This window comes from Muntiacus reevesi, chromosome 7 (genome assembly GCF_963930625.1).
Source record: "Muntiacus reevesi chromosome 7, mMunRee1.1, whole genome shotgun sequence".
Lineage (NCBI taxonomy): Eukaryota > Metazoa > Chordata > Mammalia > Artiodactyla > Cervidae > Muntiacus > Muntiacus reevesi.
This window is the reverse complement of record NC_089255.1, coordinates 21340779-21362476: the sequence shown is the minus strand read 5'-3', so window position 1 is coordinate 21362476 and position 21698 is coordinate 21340779. Positions and strand designations below refer to the sequence as shown.

General features: G+C 45.1%; 1 protein-coding gene across 5 annotated transcripts; it reads right to left on the bottom strand.

The window, feature by feature from the left end:
* Positions 1 to 1122: 1122 nt before the first annotated feature.
* C7H14orf93 (chromosome 7 C14orf93 homolog) lies at positions 1123 to 20643 on the bottom strand. Of its 5 annotated transcripts, none has more exons than XM_065941524.1 (7): positions 20589 to 20643; positions 9598 to 10616; positions 6958 to 7278; positions 3204 to 3265; positions 2876 to 2979; positions 2120 to 2232; positions 1123 to 1853 (listed from the first exon to the last, which is right to left on the bottom strand). In XM_065941524.1, the coding sequence occupies exons 2-7, from the start codon at positions 10195 to 10197 to the stop codon at positions 1434 to 1436; spliced, it is 1620 nt and encodes a 539-aa protein (XP_065797596.1). In that variant the 5' UTR covers positions 10198 to 10616; positions 20589 to 20643; the 3' UTR covers positions 1123 to 1433. The 5 variants fall into 5 exon arrangements, with proteins under 5 accessions (XP_065797596.1, XP_065797599.1, XP_065797598.1 ...); XM_065941527.1 differs by having other exon boundaries at positions 9598 to 10412; XM_065941526.1 differs by having other exon boundaries at positions 9598 to 10412; positions 20505 to 20622.
* Positions 20644 to 21698: the final 1055 nt, after the last annotated feature.

Sequence of the window (21698 nt, the reverse complement as noted above, 5' to 3'; positions counted from 1 at the left end):
AAACGAGGGAATTCACTGACAGTGGTTAAGACTCCATGCTCTCACTGCTGAGGGCCCAGTTTCCATCCCTGGTCGGGGAGGTTAAAATCCTGTAAGCCCCGTGGCATAACCAAAAAATATATTTTACAGAGTCTGTTTTACCCCTCCAGCCTCTTCTCTCGGCATCATCCCCTCCCCAAATGGTTCTGCAGCAGAACTGCACGCTGTCTGTGCTCTCTCTTGCCTCTGGACTTCTGTATTTGCTGTTTTCCCTAGGGTTGAAACACTCTCTCTGCCTCCTCTTCCTTCCTGGTTAACTCCTCCTCCTCTTCCAAGCATCCATGTAAGCACTCCTCTGAGAAGCCTTTCCAGGCCACCAGAGCAAGTTAGCTACCCCTGTGGTACACAGCCATGGCACATACACGCCCCCCTCATTACACTTATCACGGTTCATTTCATTGCCTACTTAAATGCCTGGTTTCCTGACTAGATGATAAAACTTCTATTCAGCATCTAGCCTGTTCAACAGAGTATCCACAGCACCTAGCACAGTACCTGACACCTAGTAAGCAGTCAATATGTTATCTGACTGACTGAACAAAGAGAAAGCTATGTTTACTTCTCAATCTATCAAAAAATGCACACATTCTCTGTGTGTGTGTATGTTCTGAATTTGTGCTTATGCATACACAAACACACATACACCTTCCTCAAAATACAGTTTGGCTGACAGAACTAAGAGATAACTACCATATAGTTATGGTAGTTATGACCGCATATACTGCTTGGTCACACAGTGGGGAAGAAGCTGCTGGTGCGACAGGGGAATTCTTTAAGCCTTAATTTCCTCATGTGTAAGTCAGGAATAATAAATGCTTCCTTATATAATTGAATAAACAATAGCTATTACTTCTAGATCCCAACTCCAAATAGGTGCGGAGCTTGTGCTCTGCTCAGAAGCATGGAGTCCATAACTCAAACTGTCCACCAGGTGGGAGTATTACCCTGGCCCGGTGCTGCGCTGCTTCCACTGCAGAGCCAGACCAGCAACGGGGGAAGTCGAAGCTACCAGCAGGGCCACTTCCCCAGAGCTTTGAGTGAAACTAGCAGAAAAAAACAACTCAGAGACCAGGGCACATGTCAAGAAGGCCTGTTTCTTTGACCCATACTCCTCCTTTTCTCATCCTAAGCTCCTCCGAGGCACTGTTTATGCTTAGGAATAAGCATTTTCGGGCTTGCCATTCACAGTCGGGGGTGTTTTTTCCCCCATGAAAATAAGTCCTTTTATCCCACCAGAGCCGCTAGCTTCCACTTCCAGCGGAAACTGTGTTGAGAGAGGCGGGTTTGCTTCTTCAGACTGTAGAAGACATCTCGTTATTTTGGGAAGCCCTGTGGCCACCCCTTTCAGGAACAGGGGGAGTGGCAGATGCCAGAGTTATTCTTGCTTTTAGATCTCACTCATCCTTTTCCACCTTGATTTCAATGAATGAGTTCAAGTCAGGACAGCAGGTTTTGTGGGCTTGGTCAAAAGATGGGGAGACGGGGCCATTCTCATCACCTCCCTCATCCTCCTCTTCTTGGAAATTAGGATTATAAAGTTCCGGTGGAAGAAGCTGGGCCTCAGCAGAAGGCAAACGGTCTGAGGGAGGCCCATATACACGGTTGGCTTTGGTGCCATGCTTAGAGTTGGCATCCAGGTGGTAGCAGAGCTGCGTGAGGCGCTGGGCCCGGAAACGGGGAGGCCGGGCCACCCAGACACCTGGCTCATTAAGACTGTCCTCTTCATCTGACATCAGCTCCTCTGTCACATCCTTCCATAGACGTTGGTCCTCAGGGCCAAAATGTCTCATGATGCTGGATCGGTTGGCAAAAAGCTAAGGTAGGAGCCCAGGACAGAGATTAGGAAGAACAACACACCACCCATTAGGTTTGGGGAAAGGGTTTGGGTAGGAGGAAAGCTGTGAAAAATCTGTGCCTGAGAGAACTAAGTTCTCAAGAGAACCCAAATCAGATCTTAGAATTGGCTCCTGTCTTCCTTCTCCTCCACTCAATCCTGTTCTCAGAGGCCACACCCTCCCACTGTGGCTTATTAGGGTTTAGAGTTTAGCATCTTTTCTGAAAGGAAAGCCTAGAAACCTACCCGGTATCTGCGACTTCGAAGTTTCTTCTCCTCTTTCTCCTTCAGGCCTTTAAAGGGGTTTAAGGAGTTGCGATACTCACGCCTCTTAGTAAGGAAGTAGGCTACACAGGCTCCTGGTGGGGAGGGAGAAGGGAGGCAGCAGAAAGCAGGGGTCCTCAGCCCCTTTTATTTTTGCTGTAACACTACCAGATGGAAGAGGGGAGAACCACTTTTACACGATGGGCTTTCTGGGCATACCCATCAGCATCTATTCATTCCTCTCTGGTGTAGCTCTCTCTGCCCCTCTGCATCTCTAAAAAGACAACTCTGATGCTTCTGCAACTCCCCTCCCCCAACCGCAGTCAAACCTACCCCATTCTACTCGGCCGACAGCAGATCACAAGTACTTTTTCAGCAGACACCTTCTTAATGCTACAGACAAATAACAGAAGACCACACGAAGTAGGAAACCCAGGACATGGTATGTAGGGACAAAAGGGGAGGCCTGGATTCTAACCTCCTTTTCGTAACACCCGAGACTCGGGCTCTGTGTAAGCATCATGCATGATGGTGTTCTAACCCCTTCCTTCTCCCATTTTCATTTCAGACTGAGTAGGGGAATAAAAAGACAATCCTAGGTGAAAAAATAGCCCAAACCAATTTTTTAAGTCAATATTTTCAAAACCACCTAAATCAGAAATCTCCATAGGCCTCTTCTCTGGTCAGGAACAGGGGATGAAGAAAGGCTGGGGAGCAAGTTAACTCGGACTTTCTCACCTTTCAGCTCCTTGTCAGTGTAATTGTGGGGACTTGTTACCAGCTCTTGCTTGAGCTTTTCCAGAAGGAACTTCACTACAGAAATATTCCAAGAGGATTTGATGCTGCCACAAGAGAAGAAAGTAAATAAGACAGTCAGCATTTTAAAAGCTAGACAGAGATTCCTAGCACTAATCAGCTTTGTGGGAAAGCCCTCCATGGCCTAAGACACGACACAAAGGAATGGTGAGGTGGAGGCCCTAGCCTAACTATTATATTGGAGCAGCCCCCCTCTGCTTCCCTCTCCTTGGCAAAGTTCTTTATGATCTTTCCCTCAAGAGGATCATACCTTTCAGACCCATTGAATCTCTTGTCATTGGTGATGTGGTTATGCACATTATGGACCAATTTCTAGGGGAAACAAACAAAACATAGAATCAAGCCAGGAACAAATATGAACCCCTTCTCTGGTCCCTATGGGGTTTTCTGCATGAATCTTGTCCATGGCCTAGGTACCATTTTCTGTTGATGCCCTTTTTTAGCCAGAGAGCCTACCCACGTTAGTGTCTCTAATGAACAACCCCCCCACACACTTTTTTTTCCTTTTCACTTAATTTGTGTGGAGCCTTCAGAATTATTCTGGGTCTTGCTCTTGCTCTCAAGGAATATGGTCACTAGAATACAGGTTTTCAAACATTTCCACAAACATACTTCTAATAGCAAGGAGAAAGCAAATATACAACAGGGCTACTTCAAGTAGACATTTCTCGAAGCCCCTTTAGTCAGTCAGTAGCTCAGTCATGTCTGATTCTTTGTAACCCCATGGACTGTAGCCTGCCAGACTCCTGTCTGTGGGATTCTCCAGGCAAGAATACTGGAGTGGTTTGCCATTTCCTACTCCAGGGGATCTTCCTGATCTAGGGATCAAACCCATGTCTCTTGCATGCATCTCCTGCATTGAAACCCCTTACTCTCGTAAATTAAAAAAAAATTTGGTAATGTATATGTATTTCTCTTAACATAAAAATGTCTTCCAAAATCTTCCAGTAAAACTGGTGACCCAGGAAAATGTCCCAGGTATATGCCTTTGCACATTACCACAAATCCCAGGGGTCCTCATATCATGGTCCAAAAAACACAAACCTGAAATAACAGAAATGTGAAATGAAAGGGACCTTGGAGGCACTGTCACCCAACTATCAGTTTTCATCATTAAACAGGCTATCTTTCAGCTTTGCTTATATACCTTTAATGAGGGGCTCTCACTAGTTTTTGACTCAGCTACTAGGAACATCTCTAATTGTTAAAAAAAAAAAATTGCCTTAGATACTCCAAAATCAGACCCCAGTGTTGCCCTAATAGCACCTGAAGTATGAAGACAGCTTCCATGCTCTCCAGAGGTCTTCTCTTATCTGGTCTAAACACCAAGTCCTTCAACCACTCTTCATGACAGAGTTGCCAGATAGACTTCTCATGAGACTATGACACTCTGGTTTGCCAGTGTTCCCATTACAACATGGCACCTGGAACTGAATCTAACTCACCCGTTGAGGTCTGGCCAAAGGGAGCATTACTTCCCTGAGTAGAACTTTATACTTCTAGGAATGAAACCCAAGATGCTGTTACCTTTCTTAGCAACCCCATCCCTACTCAGTGTCACAGGGTTCATTCATAGTGAGCCTGTAGTCAGCTCAAGTCCATTTTTCACACAGATTACTATTTCCACCCTCTTGCAACTGGTTTTTTTTTTTTTTTTGTACTTTAATGCAGGATTTTACATTTCTTCTATTAAATTTAGTTTTGCTGTTTCTGATTATATTTTCATCCAAGGTTCTTTAGTCAATGGAAATTACCCAGTCCCAAACTGATGGGATGCTGATCTCAGAATTTTAGCTTCGTATTCAGAAATGCCCAATTTCGCCTCTTACTCCTATGGCTGACTGACCATATCAACTTAGGAAATTACTGTTAACTTTATGACTAGGTTCTCCATTCTATAAAAAAAGAGTTGTACTAGCTTCATATCTAATATAGTTATTTTACCTTTTAGAAGTCCAAACTTGAGAAATCACAAGGGGATGGGTGAATGCCTCAGAAAGAATTTGAAAGAGTTGCAAAAAAAAAAAAAAGAGTTGCAAAAAAAGAAAAAAGATGGGGGAGAAATTGCATAGCTTTCCAATTCAATTGACTTGGAAGAGATCAGCTGATAAAAATCAAACCAAGCTTGAAGTGAAAAGGGAAAATACTCTAGCCAATAATAAGTGTTAAGACTAAAGAATGCTGGCTCACTTGCCTCCTGAGCAAGCTAAAAATAAATAATTTCCCCAATGGGTGGCTGGATCTGCAGCAGTCCAAGGAATTAAGGTTCTGATTTGGGCTTTTTGGATCCCTGGCAGAGCAGCAACCTACAGCAGCGTCAACAGATTGGAGAGATGACTCTCGGATTCCTTCCCAGAGCTACAGGTTGGAACAGTGAAGATCTGCAACCATCCCTCTCCCTCTGAACACACAGACTTACACAAGAGCAGTTTATATCTTTCTCTGTGATGGGAAGCAAGACTCCCTGACTGGTCCACTTGCCCATCTTCACATCCTACAACACCGATGGCTGAGCATGCTTCCCAGAAGGCACTGTGCCAAGCTCTCCAAAGGGCAGAAAGAAGCCCAGCCTCACCACTAGACCTCTCACTGTAGGCAGTAGGCACAAGAGGAATTGAACTGACCAAAAAAATCCTGATTTTATGCAAACTATAATTATCACACATATATTCTGATTTAAACACTAAGAATTTGGGGGAATTCTCTTGAAATGTACTTCTAGGTATAAGCCTCCATTTCTGTCACTGGCAACAACAGTGTCCTGTTGGACTAGAAATCCCTGACAGAGAAACTAAACCTACTCCCCATTCTTGATAAATGACATGTCATGAATGTAACCAAAATCTGAAATAAAGGTTAGAAATCAGTTGATACTGATTATGAATGGTGTCTTCTGGAAGGGGGAAAAAAAGAATCTATCAACGTAAAAACAAATGAAAGAGAGAGTAAGAGTAGGATCTCTTAGAAAAAAGGAGAAAAGTAAGGAGGCATAAATGGTAGTCAGCCACTTTCAATCTTGACTAAGGCTGTAACAAGGAGAAATGGGGTCTGTACTCTGCTGAGATTTCACTGAATGTCAGTGGTAACCACCACCCTTGACCAGAACTCTCAGGTTACCTCATAAGCTATTATCCAGAGACTGGAGACCCATTACAGTCTCCATTAGAAAGATGTCTTGGATGACAGAGCTGATCCAAAGGTCTGTGGTCACCCTAAAACAGGGTTTCTCAACCTTGACTCTAATGATGCTGGATAACGGGTGGGGGTGGGGTCGGGGGATCCTGTAGATTGTAGGATGTTTAGGGATGCACTAGGGCTCCAAGCCACCCACTCCAGTGTTCTTGCCTGGAGAATCCCAGGGACGGAGAGCCTGGTGGGCTGCTGTCTATGGGGTCACACAGAGTCGGACACGACTGAAGCGACTTAGCAGCAGCAGCAGCAGCAGCAGGACTCCAAGTCACTGTAAGGTTTCAGGAAGAACTGATTCAGGCCAGTACCTTCCCTGCCAAGAGCTCTGAGAATCACCAGAATCTTCTAACCTTTATCCCTGAGCTGAGTGTCTAGTGGTCCTCTGCATGTTTGGGGTATGGGACCACTTCAGGACACCTTGGCCTTTCTGCCCAAGGAGCCCCTTGCTGCTTGCCTTGAACACTGGTTATTTGCAGGCAGTTTCTAGTGCTATCCTGCTGCAGTCAATCTGCTGAACCCCATAAAGATCTTCCCATCAGAATTATGAGATCACCAGGAGACATGACATAATACCCTTATCTTTAAATGGAAGATATCAATCTATCCGGAAGAGCCTAAACAAGTTCCACTGATAGCAAGGGGCCGGTCTGTCCCTGGGGCTAGGGAACAGACTGTCTCCTCCTTGCCCTTCCCACTCCAGCAGGCTTCAGGATACCATTCATTCCACATGGGACAGTCTAAAGTCAACCCACATTTCACTCTTCACTTATCTCTCCAGACGGAAAAAAAATGTATAGAAATGTGAGCTCACTCACAGAGAGGACCAGATCCCGCTTGCGCCTGGAGTTCTTCTGCCCACTCCCTCTGGTCCTGCATGGGGAAGCAGTGAACCCTAGAGACTGTCTCAGCTCCCCAGTTCCCCCAGGCCCTGACTCTTCCAAAGTCCCTTCCAGGGCGGCAGCAGCACTGAGCATGTCCTCAGGGCGGGGTGGCGGTAGCTTGGTTCCATTTTCTGGCCCGGTCTCTGAGGTTGCCCGCTGGATCGCCAGTTGTGTGACTGGTGAAAGCTGCTTGGCATAAGCAGGCACCAGCACCCGCTGCACTGCACCTTCAGAGGCCACATAATCGTCCACCAGCTAAGAACAACAACAACAAAAAAAACCTATTAGCCAGCCAGGCTTGTGGGAACCTGATCAACCATCATTCACTGGTAAGTCTGATGAACAGGGAGCGGGGAACAGGGGGGGAATCTAGCCCAGTCTTCAGTGGCTCATGGCTTGTTTCTCTGGGACTCCGGGGGGAACATGGGGCAAACATTTCTTGCAGGAACAGGGCCTCTTGGGCTTCCCTGATGGCTCAGACAGTAAAGAATCTCCTGCAATGCAGGAGACCTCAGTTCCATCCTTGGGTTGGGAAGATCCTCTGGAGCAGGCAATGGCTACCCACTCCAGTATTCTTGCCTGGGAAATCCCATGGACAGAGGAGCCTGGCGGGCTAGAATCCATGGGGTCACAAAGAGTCAGACACAACTAAGCAACTTTCACTCAACGGGGCCTCTCATGTTGGGTCATTATCACAGGACTGTAAGGACAAGGCATGCTTCTGATGCTCTATTTGTGAGCAGTCATTTATGCTTTGCACCTGAGTATAGGTAAGGTAGCTAGGTAAGTGTTTTGCTTGAAAGGGATTGAGGGAGAAAGAGATGGTGAGAAAAGAAAACCAAGCAAGAGAAGGAGTGAGAAAATAACAAGGAGGAGGAGGAGAAACAGAAAAATGGGAGCAAAGGAGGGAGATATAAAGTCAGAAACCTCTAGAGAGGCTGGCACTGCCTCCCCCCTCCCCATGCCCTGCCCTCTTCTCTTTGCGGGGCCAGCGGGTGCCCTCACCTTGATCCTGCCCTGGCTACATCCGACAGTCGCTGCCCTGACATTGGCTTGCCTGCCTGTGCCCTCACTCAAGGACACACGGGGTAGGAGAAGGAAGGAGGGAGGAAGAGAGAGAGAGAGAGGAGAAGAAAGGAGGGGGATTTCTGCAGCCAGGAAAACAAAACAGTGAAAGTGGGGGGAAAAACACAGAAAGAAGCGGGGGAGGAGGCTGAGATTTATAGACCTGTGAGCTGCTTTCTGTGCTGTGAAATCTAATTCCATCCTGTCGGCTTGGAAGCCTTCCCTGCCAGAAAGAACCACAGCTCAGGGCACTGCCGGGCCTGGTGCCTCCCTGCCTCCTCCCACCTTCCCAGCAGCTCCTCCGACAGCCCTAAATCAAGGATAGTCCCTGGGGGGCAGACTGGGCCGAGTCTCGGGGCCATCACCCACCCCTGTGGCTAGGCCTTGGTGGACCAGTGCCCGGCTGCTGACCCTGGAGGCGGCCTTCATTCCTCAGGTCCAGCAGACGGGCTCAGAGTTTCAGGCCCCTCCGTTCTGCTGCTCTGCTCTTGCTTGGGTGTCGGGCCTTGTCGTGGGGGGTGGAGGAAAAGACAGAGGGCAAAGGGAGGACGCGGTGGAGGAGAGGGTGGATGGGAGCTGACAGACCTCCCACTGTCTCTCAAGTGGCAACACATCTGTTAGCTTCACATCTCTGAGATCTCTAGAGTTGCTCCATCTCCTTTCCAGACTTCCATGTGACATTCTTCAGTTTTTACTCTCCTCAGCCAGGATTTTCCTGCTCATATGGCCCTGAGCAGTAAAGAAGCTGAAATATCAGTGTATTTCTATGTCTTTTCCGGCTCACAAAACAGGCCCGTTGGCTTCCCTCTTCCTCCGTACGTGTTATTATCCTCTTAGGGAAACTCTCAACTGCCCATTTTTCCCCATTTTATTTCCTTTCCTCTACCTCCCTCCTGCCTTACCTCATATTCTCTCCCTTGCATCAATTCTTTTTCCACTTAGGTTCATCTTTCTCCTCTGCTTTTTCTCCACTTTTTCTCCTTTCTGAACGCTTCATTTCCAATGGCCTCTTTCCCTTTTTGCACCTGTCGGCTACTAGCTTTGCCCTTTCCCTCCCTCATTCCCTGCTCTCCCTTCCCATCTCTGCCTCTCTCCCCTCACATCCCCATCTCTCTCCTAGTCCTGAATTCCTCTTGGCAAGCAGAGGGCCCGTGATCAAATATGAATGAGTCGTCTGTGCATGGCAGGCATCCTCGCCAGGAGAGGCAGAGCCCATGGAGCCGTCAGGCAGCTGTGGAGAAGGTGCCATGCGGCGCGACAGAGCGGGAGGGCAGGGTAGCCCCGATGCCACTCGTGCCAGCAGTGACCTTTCACCAGAAAAGCCATGGGCTCAGAAAAACACAGGAGGGCTGACTCTCCCTGACGACAAAGGAGACTGGGTACCCTGCTGTTGCATCACTGATACCACCAAAAGAAAGGCTGAAGGGTGGAGAGAAGACAGAGAAAGACAGGAAAGCCAGGAAGGGCACAGGGGAACAGCTCGGCTCCTGTCCTGGGCTGTGTACTCACGGGGTTGAGCATCGGGGGCCCCTCGCCCGCAGTCAGGGCGCATCCCGGGAGCCGCACATCTCTCTGAGCTGCCGGGAAGCCCAAGGGTCCGGGCCCCCCCGCCGAGGCCGCTCCCAGCTGCCGCAGCTCCTCGATCACCACCTGCACGCCGCTGCCCACACTCTCACACTCCTCCTCCGCAGCAGGCACGGCCCTGCCAGCCTCCCCGGGGCTCTCCTTGAGGGGCCCGGGCTCCTCCAGCGGGGAGCTGTGTGCCCGACTCTCCCTGTCTTCATCCGTGGCGGGTACCTTCCCTTGCCTCAGCTCACCCACTTCCTCCTGGAGTCGTTTTAACAATTCGTTGTTGGCTCTGGCGAGACCCAGCGCCGCCTCGGCCAGACCCACGGCCTTATCCACCCGCTGGTAGATGATATGCAGGAGCTGCTCGGAGCTCTGGACAGCCAGGCCGTGTCCCGTCACCGTGATCGGGGTGCTGGGAGGAGGATTCCCGCCCTGACAGCCTGAGCTGGCCCCACTTGTCTCATTCTTACACGCACAACAGCAGCATCTGGCCTCGCTGCCACTGGGAGGGGAGAAGAGGATGGTGGCGCTGAAGGACATGACTGTCGAGGCGGGAAGGGCGGTGCTCACGCTGCTGGATTGCTCCACAAGTGTCCCCAGCCGACCGGACCGCAGGAAGCGCTGGCCTCTCTGGATTCACTTTCCTTCCTCATGGAGGGTGGTCAGAGGAGCCTGGGCACCGGGGGTTGGGTTCTCTGAAGGAGCAGTGGGCTAGCCGTGAAGGCACACACAGTCCATGGCTGCCTCTTCTCGTCCTGCAGAGTGGAGAGGGCCTTCTCTGTGCAGATCCTGGGCTGCCCTAGTCCCACACACTGGGGGGTCACCCTCACCCCTTCCCCATAGGGTGGGCCTACGAAGGCCTTCCCGAGGAACTCGGTTTCAGAGGGTGGAAGGCATGAAACCCCCCACCACTCCAAAACTAAGGAACGGAGAGGGGACTCTAGAGGACCCACGGGCATCTGGAAAGATTAGAAGATTAAGGAAGAAAATGTAGATCTGTCTTCTCCGCCTCTCTATCTTGGCTGTAATAACAGTATTGCATTTTATTGCTTTGACATCATTCCTTAAGGAGTTCAGAACACTTCACGTAGGTTAATCTCATTCACACAACAGCTCTAGGAAACACGTATTAACCCAGGGCCAGAGAAGAGACATGCAGAAAACTTATATATCTTTTTCAAGGTCAGGGGAAGACAGCAGAAACCAGTTATTGCTACTTTCAATCTAGTGTGCATGTGATTTTTTTCTTAAACTGATACCACTTTTTGTTGACATAAAGAATCATGATTCTACAATCTCTATAATTTGCATACAGATGCATTCAGAATAACACTCCTAAATAAGGAGGAGGCCAATCAATGCAGTCCCCAAGATGCTGCCAACCTCACACTATTATATCATTAATGCTTTGGGGATGGGCAGGGAAATGAAAGGAAAACCTGGATGGGAGAATTGAGCTTCCCTAACCAGGGCTGCAGAGACCCCTACTTTCACACTTTGTACACCTGGGCCTCCGGCCTCTGCAACAGAAGCTAACTGTTCTGAATGCTCCAGCTGGAAGCCCAGAAAAATCACCTCCAGGGCCCCTCATCTCCGCTCCTCATGCTGCTTAAGGGAGCGACAGAGCTGAACGGGAGTTTCTAAGTAGCCCCATGCTGCCACTCTGCCCACACAACCAGCCCCCAAAAAGAGAGATCAGAATATCAATGATAAACCAAACTGCCTCTCCTCTGAATCACTGTAGTTAAGCGCCTAAACTACTCCAGGAGAAAAAGAAGAAAAAAAGTGTGGGAGGGTTTGTACCACTGAGAACACTCCAAGGAATTTCATATTGTCATTTTCTAAATGACACTTGATTATAGAAAAAAAGAATCTTTCTGCCTGAAGCTCTCTAAGTGACAAAATCCTATGTTTACAATTTCCTCAAGAGATACGTTTCTATATTACCCTGTAAATTATATCATAACACCACAATTAAAAGGAGAGGAGGAGGTTAGGAGAATTTTCCACATACAGAAATTTGGGGTTTTATTTTTTTTTGAATCGGCAATCTCATTTCAGAAACAGGCAATATCAATGCCTCTGAGGTACTAAAATGTAAATCTGACAATGCATTTTAATTACATTTGGTTATTAAAGAATAGTCTTTAATTTGCTCTTTCTACCCTTTATATAGAAGAAATGCTTTTCTGTGCTAGATATTCACTTCTTGAAATAATGTAACTCAAATCCATTTACTGCTTCTCTGTCATTAGAGTCACTGGAAAGCAGAGCTAAACCTAAAAATCTAAAGGTTAAAGTCAAATTAAAACTAAAGGTTAAAGGAAAGCACTAAGCAATTCCCAAGTCAATTATGAATGAATCATTAATAAATCCTTTTCCTTCCTAAATAAGGGCCTACACGCTCCTGTGGGGTTTTAACTTTTTTAAAACCAACATCATGCAAAGAGTTTAACCTGAAACATGGATGCTGTTAAGAAAAAGAAAGTTATGTAAATGATAATATACAAATGATTGCCCACTTGGGTTTAGGATTTGTACAGTAAGAAATTAAGACCTGCGACTTATGTACTATTTTACATCAACTATAATTCAGTTAAAAAAATTTGGGGGGCAGCACCACTTGGTTTGTGGGATTTTAGTTCCCCAACCAGGGGTTGAACCCAGGCCCTGGGCAGAGACAGCACACAGAGTCATAATCACTGGACCACCAGGGAATATACCCCCCCAAAATTGAATAAACCAGTAATATATAAAATAAGCTATAAGGATATGTGTGTATGTGCATACTCAGTCATGTCCAACTCTTTGAAACTCCATGGACTATGCCAGGCTCCACTGTCCCTGAAATTTTCCAGGCAAAAATACTGGACTGGGCTGCCATTTCCTACTCCAGGGGATCTTCCTGACCCAGGGATCGAATCCGAGTCTCCTACATTGGCAGGCAGATTCTTTACCACTTCGGGACCTGAGAAGCCTAAGCTACAAGAATATACTTTACAATACAGGGAACGTAGCTACAACTATAAATGGAGTACAACTTTTAAAAACCGTGTACCACTGTATTATATATTTGTAACCTATAATATTCTACATCAGATAAGCCTCAATTTAAAAAAAATTTTTTAAAAACTAAGGTGCATCACGTTGGGACTAACCGTAGGTATCCTTCCTGGGATCAAACTGACAACTGCTACACTCTTGCCCCAGATGCTCTTTCTTGCAGGAGGCCTTCTCCTCTGCTGGCCTTGTACCTGCCTCAAGCCCTTCTGTCCCCTTAAATGGTCTTTCTTAGGTCATCTTCCCAAAACAGCACTGAGATGGGAGTAATAAATAAGTAAATAAAATAAAAAATAGGGTTCTCGTCATGCAGCACCACTTAAGTGCTATTTGAACTTTGGCCTCAGTGTTCTCTGGGGCTATCTACCTCCTCTCTGCCCACTTTGAGTGTTTTTGTGAAGATTATTTATAATATATATATAGGTGCCAACAGAGGCTGGCACATAGTCAGTGCTCCACACGCAACAGCTGATTCCTGAAACGTTTTGTGTTCCTATCCTGAATATCCATGATGTCCTCATTTTGGAAAAAAAAAAAAAAAAGGCAATGACTTGAGATAGAATTTGGGGAGCTTCCCCTCTAAATTCAGTATCAAAGTTGTAAGAAACGAATTCAAGTCTACAAAGATGCCTTTATCAGTACAAAACCTTTTATGATGCAAATTAGAAAGGTAATTGAGAAAACAGTATTTGTAACTACTTGTTATCATGAACTGGCTTTAGACTAAGGACAGTGTTCAACTTTACTCATTTTTAATTTTGTTTATTTATTTGACTGTGCTACATATAAGATCTTAGTTCCCCAACCACAGATGGAACCTGTGCCCCCTGCAGTGGAGGCTCGGAGTCCTAACCACTGACCACCAGGGAATTCCCAACTCTGCTCATTTTTAATGCTAAATATATTTTCATATTTGTGTTGACATAAAATATACTAACCTGCTCTACAATTCTGTGCCTCAGTTTCTTTCTGCTTTTCAACTTTGGGTATAACCTAACTTCATCCATTTTAGAATGCCACATTTAGGGCAACAAATATGTGTTTTCTTGAATTAATCTGTCTATAAAACCTGGTACAGTGCAGTGTAGCACAGCGGGCATTCAAATAACTCTTCTGGGGTATCTATGGACATCATTTCTGATTTAGTTTCCCTGGGTCCTGCTAGACTCTCTCACATAACGCCTAAGACCCTGAATAAAAAGATAAGGAAACTGGGGTTGGCAGGTATTAAAGGAACATTTCACAATTATATTTACTAACCAGATAACAATTTAAAATGCTAGTATCAATAGCTACATGTATCTTCATTAGAGAAGATGAGTAAGTTATATATATTTTTTAAAAAAAGTGTTTCTAAAAATTCTGTCTATATAAGGCCATGCTAAAAGATGAGTCACCAAAATGGATTGCCACCTCCAAGTACTCAAGTGAAAGGAAGATAAAGTCCCTATACGCAAGGAGCTTACAGCGCCATGTAAGAACAAGAGTCTAAAGAACAAAGCAAAATATACACAAGTGGCTAAAAATATAGTACAGAATAGAGATATCTTGAGTTAGTTCAAAATTACAGAAAGATCAACAGAATGAAACCATGTGAGAAAGGGGTCTTATCAAAGAAAAGTCTCCAACTGAGACTTGAGCAGGTATATGATGAACTGGTATGGTGGTAAGAAGACAAGGTGAGTGAGAGGAAAAAAACAAACATTACAGCCTTTACAGGGTACATGTGAGAGGTCAGAGCAAAAGGGCTTATATACAAAGTACAGAAAGCTGACAGTGGGCTTTGAAAACCAAGTTAAGGAAACTCTTAGATCAGGGGTCAGCAAACCTTTCTCTGGAAAGGACTAAATAAACTTAGACTTTGCTGGCCACGTGGTTTTTGATACCATTGGACTTTGCCATTGCAGCACAAAGGGGCCATTGATGATACATAAATATAAGAATGGCTGTGTTCCAATAAAACTTTATTAATACAGATATGTCACAGAATATTATATTTTAATATTTATATTAAAAAATATTAAAGCCATTCTTAGCCCATGGGGCCAACAAAAACAGGTGTAATGCCAGACTTAGACTACGAGCTATAGTTTACTGACCTCGGTCTTAAGACACTTAAAGTGGAACAGTTAGAGATTACAAGGCTGTTAAATCCTGGAAAGAAGTGATAAGAATGTACATTTGTGGATATGAAGGTTCAACATCTTGGAGAAAGGACTGATCTTATTCCTTAACTTAATAAACATTCGGGATAGAGGGACTGGTTAAGACAACTTCAAGACTATAAACCTAAGGGTCAGAAGATGGTAACACTGACAGAATGATAGAAATGAGGAAGCTGAAAGGCCCACCAGCATGATTGAAAAGATGTGTATTTATATAACATGTTAAATATCAAACTGATGGCAGCATCTTTAAATGGAATGTTCTGAAAGCAACTGGCTAAGGCTGAAAAACAAACAAGAGGAAGGTCAGAGCTGGAATGCAGACTTGGAAACTTTAGCAGGAGTATAGTTATATTTGAACCTCAGAGAGTGAATGAGCTCTCCAAGGAGTAAGTATAAGGTCCTTGGCAGGGGCCAAGGACAGCACTTGGAGCCAATCCTTGGAAAAGTCTTCATTAAAAAAAGAATGTTCAGTAAGATGGAATAAAAAGTGTTAGGAACACCAAAGTAGAAAGAATAACAAGTGGATCTAATCAACTGTGACAAGTGCAGCAGAATGGTTAAAACAAATGAAAATTAAAGAAATGCATGTTATTTGTCTGTGATGGTCACTGGTGCTGACTAGTAAGTTTTTGTTTGTTTGTTTGTTTTGTTTTTTGCTTTTGGTAGTGGAAGTAATACTATGCATTGGATGAAAGAGAAATTGATGGAGAGAATATGGAAGCAAGACATGAAGTCAAGTTTTCTAGAGTACAGATATGAAAGGAAGGAAGCAGGAAGTCAGAAGGGGCACTACAGCCTCAGTATACTTAAAAAGCAGAAAGAAAAAAGGTCAGTGAAAAAGGAAAGGATGAACATATTAGGAAAGGATTTAGGTTTTCTTCTAGCAAGGATCCTCCCAATGTGAGAAGGCAGGCAGGTGAGCTCTTCTCTGAGTCAGCAGAGAAGAAAAAAATGAATGCAGGGGCAAAGGTTCACTGATGGGGAGCAATGAAGACAAAGATGTACACTATTGAAACATTCTTTTACGGATCTTCCTCAGTATGAACAATTCAAAATGATAAGAGAACTTTATTATAGATAGTGCCACATTATTTGCTGTTACAACCTATTAAATCCTTCTTTTCTAACATTGCAGACTTAACATAGTCATTCTTGCTTTTTTCCATAACTAGTTGAAAGTTTCAGAGCCCCTTTAACTCTGCCAACATTATTAACCTACCTAAACTTTATTCTGCTATCTTTATTTTACTTCTCAAAATGTATAACTGTTTAATACAATAACCTGTAAAGCAATCCATGGAATGTTTGGCAAAGCAATGGTTAATTGGAATAAATTATCCAAGCAGTGTCTATACCATTATTATTAAACATTAATACTGTCAACTTTTGCAATTTCAGATTGCTGATTTATTTTAAAGCCAAGTTTGCATTTTTGTTCAAGAAAGAGGAATGAACTAAGACTGACCATCACTGAAGAATATATATGCCTTTTGCAAAATGCTATCAGCTTTTAGAATTAGAATGTTAAAATGGTCTTCAATCCTATCAAAAACTTGCCAACACAAAATGACAGCAACTGTCAAACTGAAGCGTGCATAAAATCTGTGTTTGGGGCTCATCAGGATCAGTCTAATTTTAATAATGTGAAAGGAGCCTAGAAAATGTGCTTTTCAATAATTTTGATATTTTTTCATAAATATTTAGATAAAGAATGAAAACTCATCTTTGGACAGATAGTTCAGGGTAAGGCTGTCCATAATCTTAACTATCCATTTCCCCCCAAGTCACATGTATTTTTGTTAGAACTAAATATATCATACTCTTGGCAGCTCCCTTGCTTGCTTCAACCCATTCTGAGTTTGAATTTTCTGCATGACTGAGTTCACCTCCAAACTAGGAAAAATAAAAGTTTCCTCACTATCCAATAGATGTGTAGTCTATGGTATCACTCAGAAGATAAATGTTTTTATAATGGGCCCTTGACTCATTCAGGGTCACGCCAGCAATGGACTTCCTTAAATGCGATTACTGAAAGCACAGCAATTCATACCATAATCTTCATTTTAAGAAATAAAAAGGAAAATGGCCACTTAAACCTCCTGCTGTGCCAGTCAGCCCTGCTCCTCCACCTGAAGGTGCAAAATGTCTCATCTGCTAAAAAATGTCTCACTTCTCAAAAAATCTACTTCTATCAGAGATGAGCTCTTTATCACACAAGAGCAGGTAAGGAAATATCATTAGTCGTTTTCTTCTACATTTTGAAACACTGACCCAAATAAAGTCAACAAAGAACATCTAAGACCTTGTTTTTTAGGGGTTTTAAAAAAAAAAAGATGTGGACCCAGAGAGTACAGTGAGATCCTAAGAAAAGTATTTCACATAACCCGAAAATTTCAAGTACATTTGTATAGTAGTACCAGTGTTAAACCATCTCTTTTCTTTACATTTGCTAAAATGCAACTTGGTGAGATTATAATGACCGGTGTAAGGTTTTCATACCCATATACCTGACATTATGGCTCTTCCTGCATTTCCGGAGAAACTGAAAAATGAACAACTAGCTCCCAAAGTTGCGTTGTATGCCCAGCGAGCCCTTGGTAAATGTTAGCTGATTAAATATTAGTCAAAGATGACAAGGTGGGCACCAGGGAAAATAGAACCATTTTCGAAGAGAGTGTTTCAACTACAGGTAGGGCGAGCGCAGCAGCGCGAAGAGGGAACAGAGCTGGGCTCGTCCTTCGGGGCCGCAGGGGACAGGGCGATCCGTCACTGAGCCCCGGGCAGACGGTGTGCCCTGGGGGTCTTGAGGAAGGGGTGTTCCTCACAGCGCCGCAGACGGCCGACTGACCCGAGGCGCGGCCGGAGATCTAGCTGGATCACCGTGGGTAACTGCCACGGGGCCAAGAAAGCGCTGAGGATGGCGGGGGAGTTCCCGAGGAGGCCCAGCTTTGGCTGCCCTACTGGTGTCCCACCGCGTGTGCCCCTCGCGCAGCTCCAGCCTACTCGGCTATGTCGAGTCTCGCGGATCACTGCCAGGGAAGAAGGCGGTGTCTGCTCGTGTACCCTGCCAGCGCGCGCACGCGGGGAGGCCCCGCCTCACCAGTCTCCAGGCTCCTGGTGATTGGCGGTTGGAAGATGGGGCGGAGCAAGGCCGGGGACGTTACTGGCCGCAATCCACAATCACTCAACAAGTCAGGGAGGGGAGGGGCCTCTTTAGGGAGGGACACGACTGCGAGGCTTTTTCAAGGCCGCTGGACGCCATCTTTAGCTTGATTTTTTTGTTTGTTTGTTTACTCCCTTTTGTTGCCTGCTGCTCACAGAGCTGCGTGTACACGATTATAGGTACATTGGTTACAGATCGGCCTCATACATTAGGTGGTGGGAGGCTTTTCGTTCCTGCCGGCCTCAGCTACAGATCTTTCCGATAACACTAGCAAGGTAGCAGTTGCCCTTAGTTCAAGTAAGTTTTCATCTCTATGGGCCCCGCAGATTCCAGAGCAAAATCAACCGAGTTTAGCTTTGCTTTGCCTTGGTAGGGGGGGCCAAGCCAACGATATATTCGTGGGAGGAGTTCTCTTACCAAGAAATTCAAAGCAAGAATACCGGCTAGGAGCCTAAGTTCCTTGTAAAAATCAATTAACCTAGGAAGACAGGGGCTTGGGCTGCGTACCGTTTTAGGAAGAGCTGTCTTGGAGAAAGTAAAAAGTATACGTGATGACGTACAATGGGGGGGGAGGGGGGAGAATAAGAAAGAGCAAAATTCTATTAATAATTCCAGCCCTACTGCCATCACAAAGGCTACTTTAAGGCTCTGACTAGATTTCATATATGCAGGTCTAAACTTGTGGAATGCTCCACATTTGAGACTGATCTGACTAGTATTGTTAGGGAATAGAAATGCACTCAGTACAAGTAAGAAACCCAGAGAGGTCACACAGGCTGCATTCATTACAGTGAATGTCAAGACTTGTACAAATAGTTTTATTGCCATTGTTAGGTGTCCTAAATACAGCTTGAAACTGAGTGGGACGCAAACTGGGGGATGGAACTGTATTACCATCATACAGTGGTTTTGTTGTTCTGAAATTTGAACTCTACAGTAGATCCTTTTTTTTTTTATCTCGTGATCACTATTTAATTTGTGACATTCTAGTTTCTCCCCATATATGTCCTATCCTTTCACTCCAATCTGCCAATATAGATTTGAATACGCTTTCCGTATGACTCCTAATAGGAGACAGTGGTTCTATAACAGAATTAAGTGAGAAAATGACTCCTGTAACCGGAGGTACTGCCCTGAGCCTGTTGCCCTCTAATTCAAACACTTCTGTCCAGGACTCTTATCTTAGGGAGAACGTTTTTCATTCCAAAAATGCAACATGGTAACCAAAATGCATTTCTTATCCCTCCTATGTATTATTCGCCTTTGCCTCCTCTTGGCCCCTCCCCCATCACCACCACCAAGAACTGTTTTAGAGAATTGGACTTGACTGGATTATTTTCCTGATATTTTGTCAGCTGTGGAGTTATTCAAACAAATCCCAACCTTTTGTCCAAAAGCCAAGAGAGAACTTCCCTTCTGAACACACCAACCAAACCACACATAAAGGCCAAAATATACACAGCTGTACATTTAAGAACATGAGACAATAAAAAGCAAAACCACTTAGGCAAAACAGTCACTAAAGAAGGCTTTAAACCAGAGTCAATAAATTGCTTACCCTCATTTGCCACGTGAACTGTATATTCCCTAGCAATTATTTAATTATTCAGTAAGTTGATACTTTAGAAGAGCAGAAAATAAAGTAAATGCACATAGAATCAAAGTGCCTAAGTAATTCTATGCATAGGATTGCTTCTAGTCTGTAGTTTGCACGTGAAATCCTGTCTGGATCACATTTGGGAACACAACAGGAAAAAAAAAAAAATCCACATCCTAGGGGCTGCTTTGCACACATAAAACCGAAGGCAGTCGCTTTCAAAATCAAAATCTGATACGGCACATATACACACACTGTACATATACACAAAGCACAAAACCCCAAGATAAATCTTTACGAACTTATTTGCTTCAAAACACACACACACACACACACACACACACACAGTCTTCATGAAAAATGTGGGTAAGACACATTGTAAAAAGGGCTTTGACCCCCTCCCCCAGGGAAATGAGTGTCACAATTATAAAATACAAACATTTTTAACCTATTGGCCTTGGACAATTGCCACATTCAAGCCACTTGGTTTTGGTTCTGGAAGAGGGTGTGTAAAACGCACGCAAACAGCTCTGTGAGGGAGCCTCAAATCTGTTTCCTTCGACGTTGCCTGTGGCAGAAATTTACATTATCCCTTCGGCCCGCTTCAAAAAGAAACCTCTACTTCCCAAAAGGCTAAATTTTAAAAATCCCTCGACTATAAAAATTTACCAGTTCTTAAATGTGATAGCAAAAAGAAAAAAAAATCTCTATAAATTTGGCTGGAAACAGTTGTACACGGCCATCCTGATTCTCAACTTCTTGGTATATTTAAAACCTTGACCAGGAAAAAGAAAGAGGAAGAGAGACAGAAAAAGAAATGGGGGAAAGCGCACATTCCCCTTAGCAACAGTTTCCTCACCCCAGCACTGCCACAGATCTCTATTTTTTAAAAAACTTGAATACACACACAAGATTAAGGAGAAAAAAAATGGAAAAAGGATACCCGAAGGTCGTATGGCTCTTTGTATTCGTGTGTGTGCAAAAAGGAGGACTCGCGGAGCCCGAGCCGGCAAGCCCCGCCCCTCCCCGGACGCCAGCCCGGATTGGCCATTGGCGGCCGCGGGGCGCCCCGCCCGTGAGCACACGCGCAGCGCCCGAGGCGCGGGCCCCAGGGGGCCCCTAAGGGCCGCTCGACCCCCGACCCCGGCCACCTTCCGCTCCGACCCGGGCGACCTGGTTGGCACCTTCCGCACTTCTCTCCCCTTCCTTTCACTTTTCAGCCTCCTCTCACCCTTTCCCATGTTTTTTCATCAGTGAACCCTGGCGCTTGTCACCAGCGTAAATAACAATCCAGTAAGCGAGCACCTTCTCTGACAGTTTGCTAAATTCGGTTAACTAGTCAGTAAAATTCTAGATTGGGATTAAGCATCAGGCAGCCGGTGTGTGGGGCGAGTTCCACCCAGGTGGAACTCTCTGGGTCTTGTCGGTTGTTAATAACCCTTCCACCTTTAAATGAACCTTCACACACGTATGTGGCCTCCTTCAGGTGAAAGGCAAAGTAGCCTTACACTTCTGGCGTGGTTTTGCTCAATCTTCTCCCCCAATTTTTTCTCTGTTTGGTTAACACTGCATTCTCAAGAACCTAAATGGTCCCCCTTTACCTCCTGCATGAAGACCTGGTTGCTTATACCTGCATTATAAACCACTCATAATCTGCAGGTCCTAAGCCCCTGTTTGTACTTATTTCCCACTGCTCTTCTTCACTCCTGTGATATTCCTTTGCTGACGTGGTCTCATCTGCCTGGAGTAACGCCTGTCTCTTCTTCTCAGACTGTTACCCAGTCCAAGCTCTGCTCGCTGCAAGATAGGCCAATGAATCTGAGAGAGGAGGTGCTGAGGCAAGGAAGATACTTTAATTGGGGAACCAGCAGACCAAGAAGATGGCATGCTCAGTTTCCGACTCTTTGCGACCCCATGGAGTGCAGCACACCAGGCTTCCCTGTCCATCACCAACTCCCAGAGCTTGCTCAAACTCATGTCCATTGAGTTGGTGATGCCGTCCAATCATCTCATCCTCTGTCATCCCCTTCTCCTCCTGCCTTCAGTCTTTCCC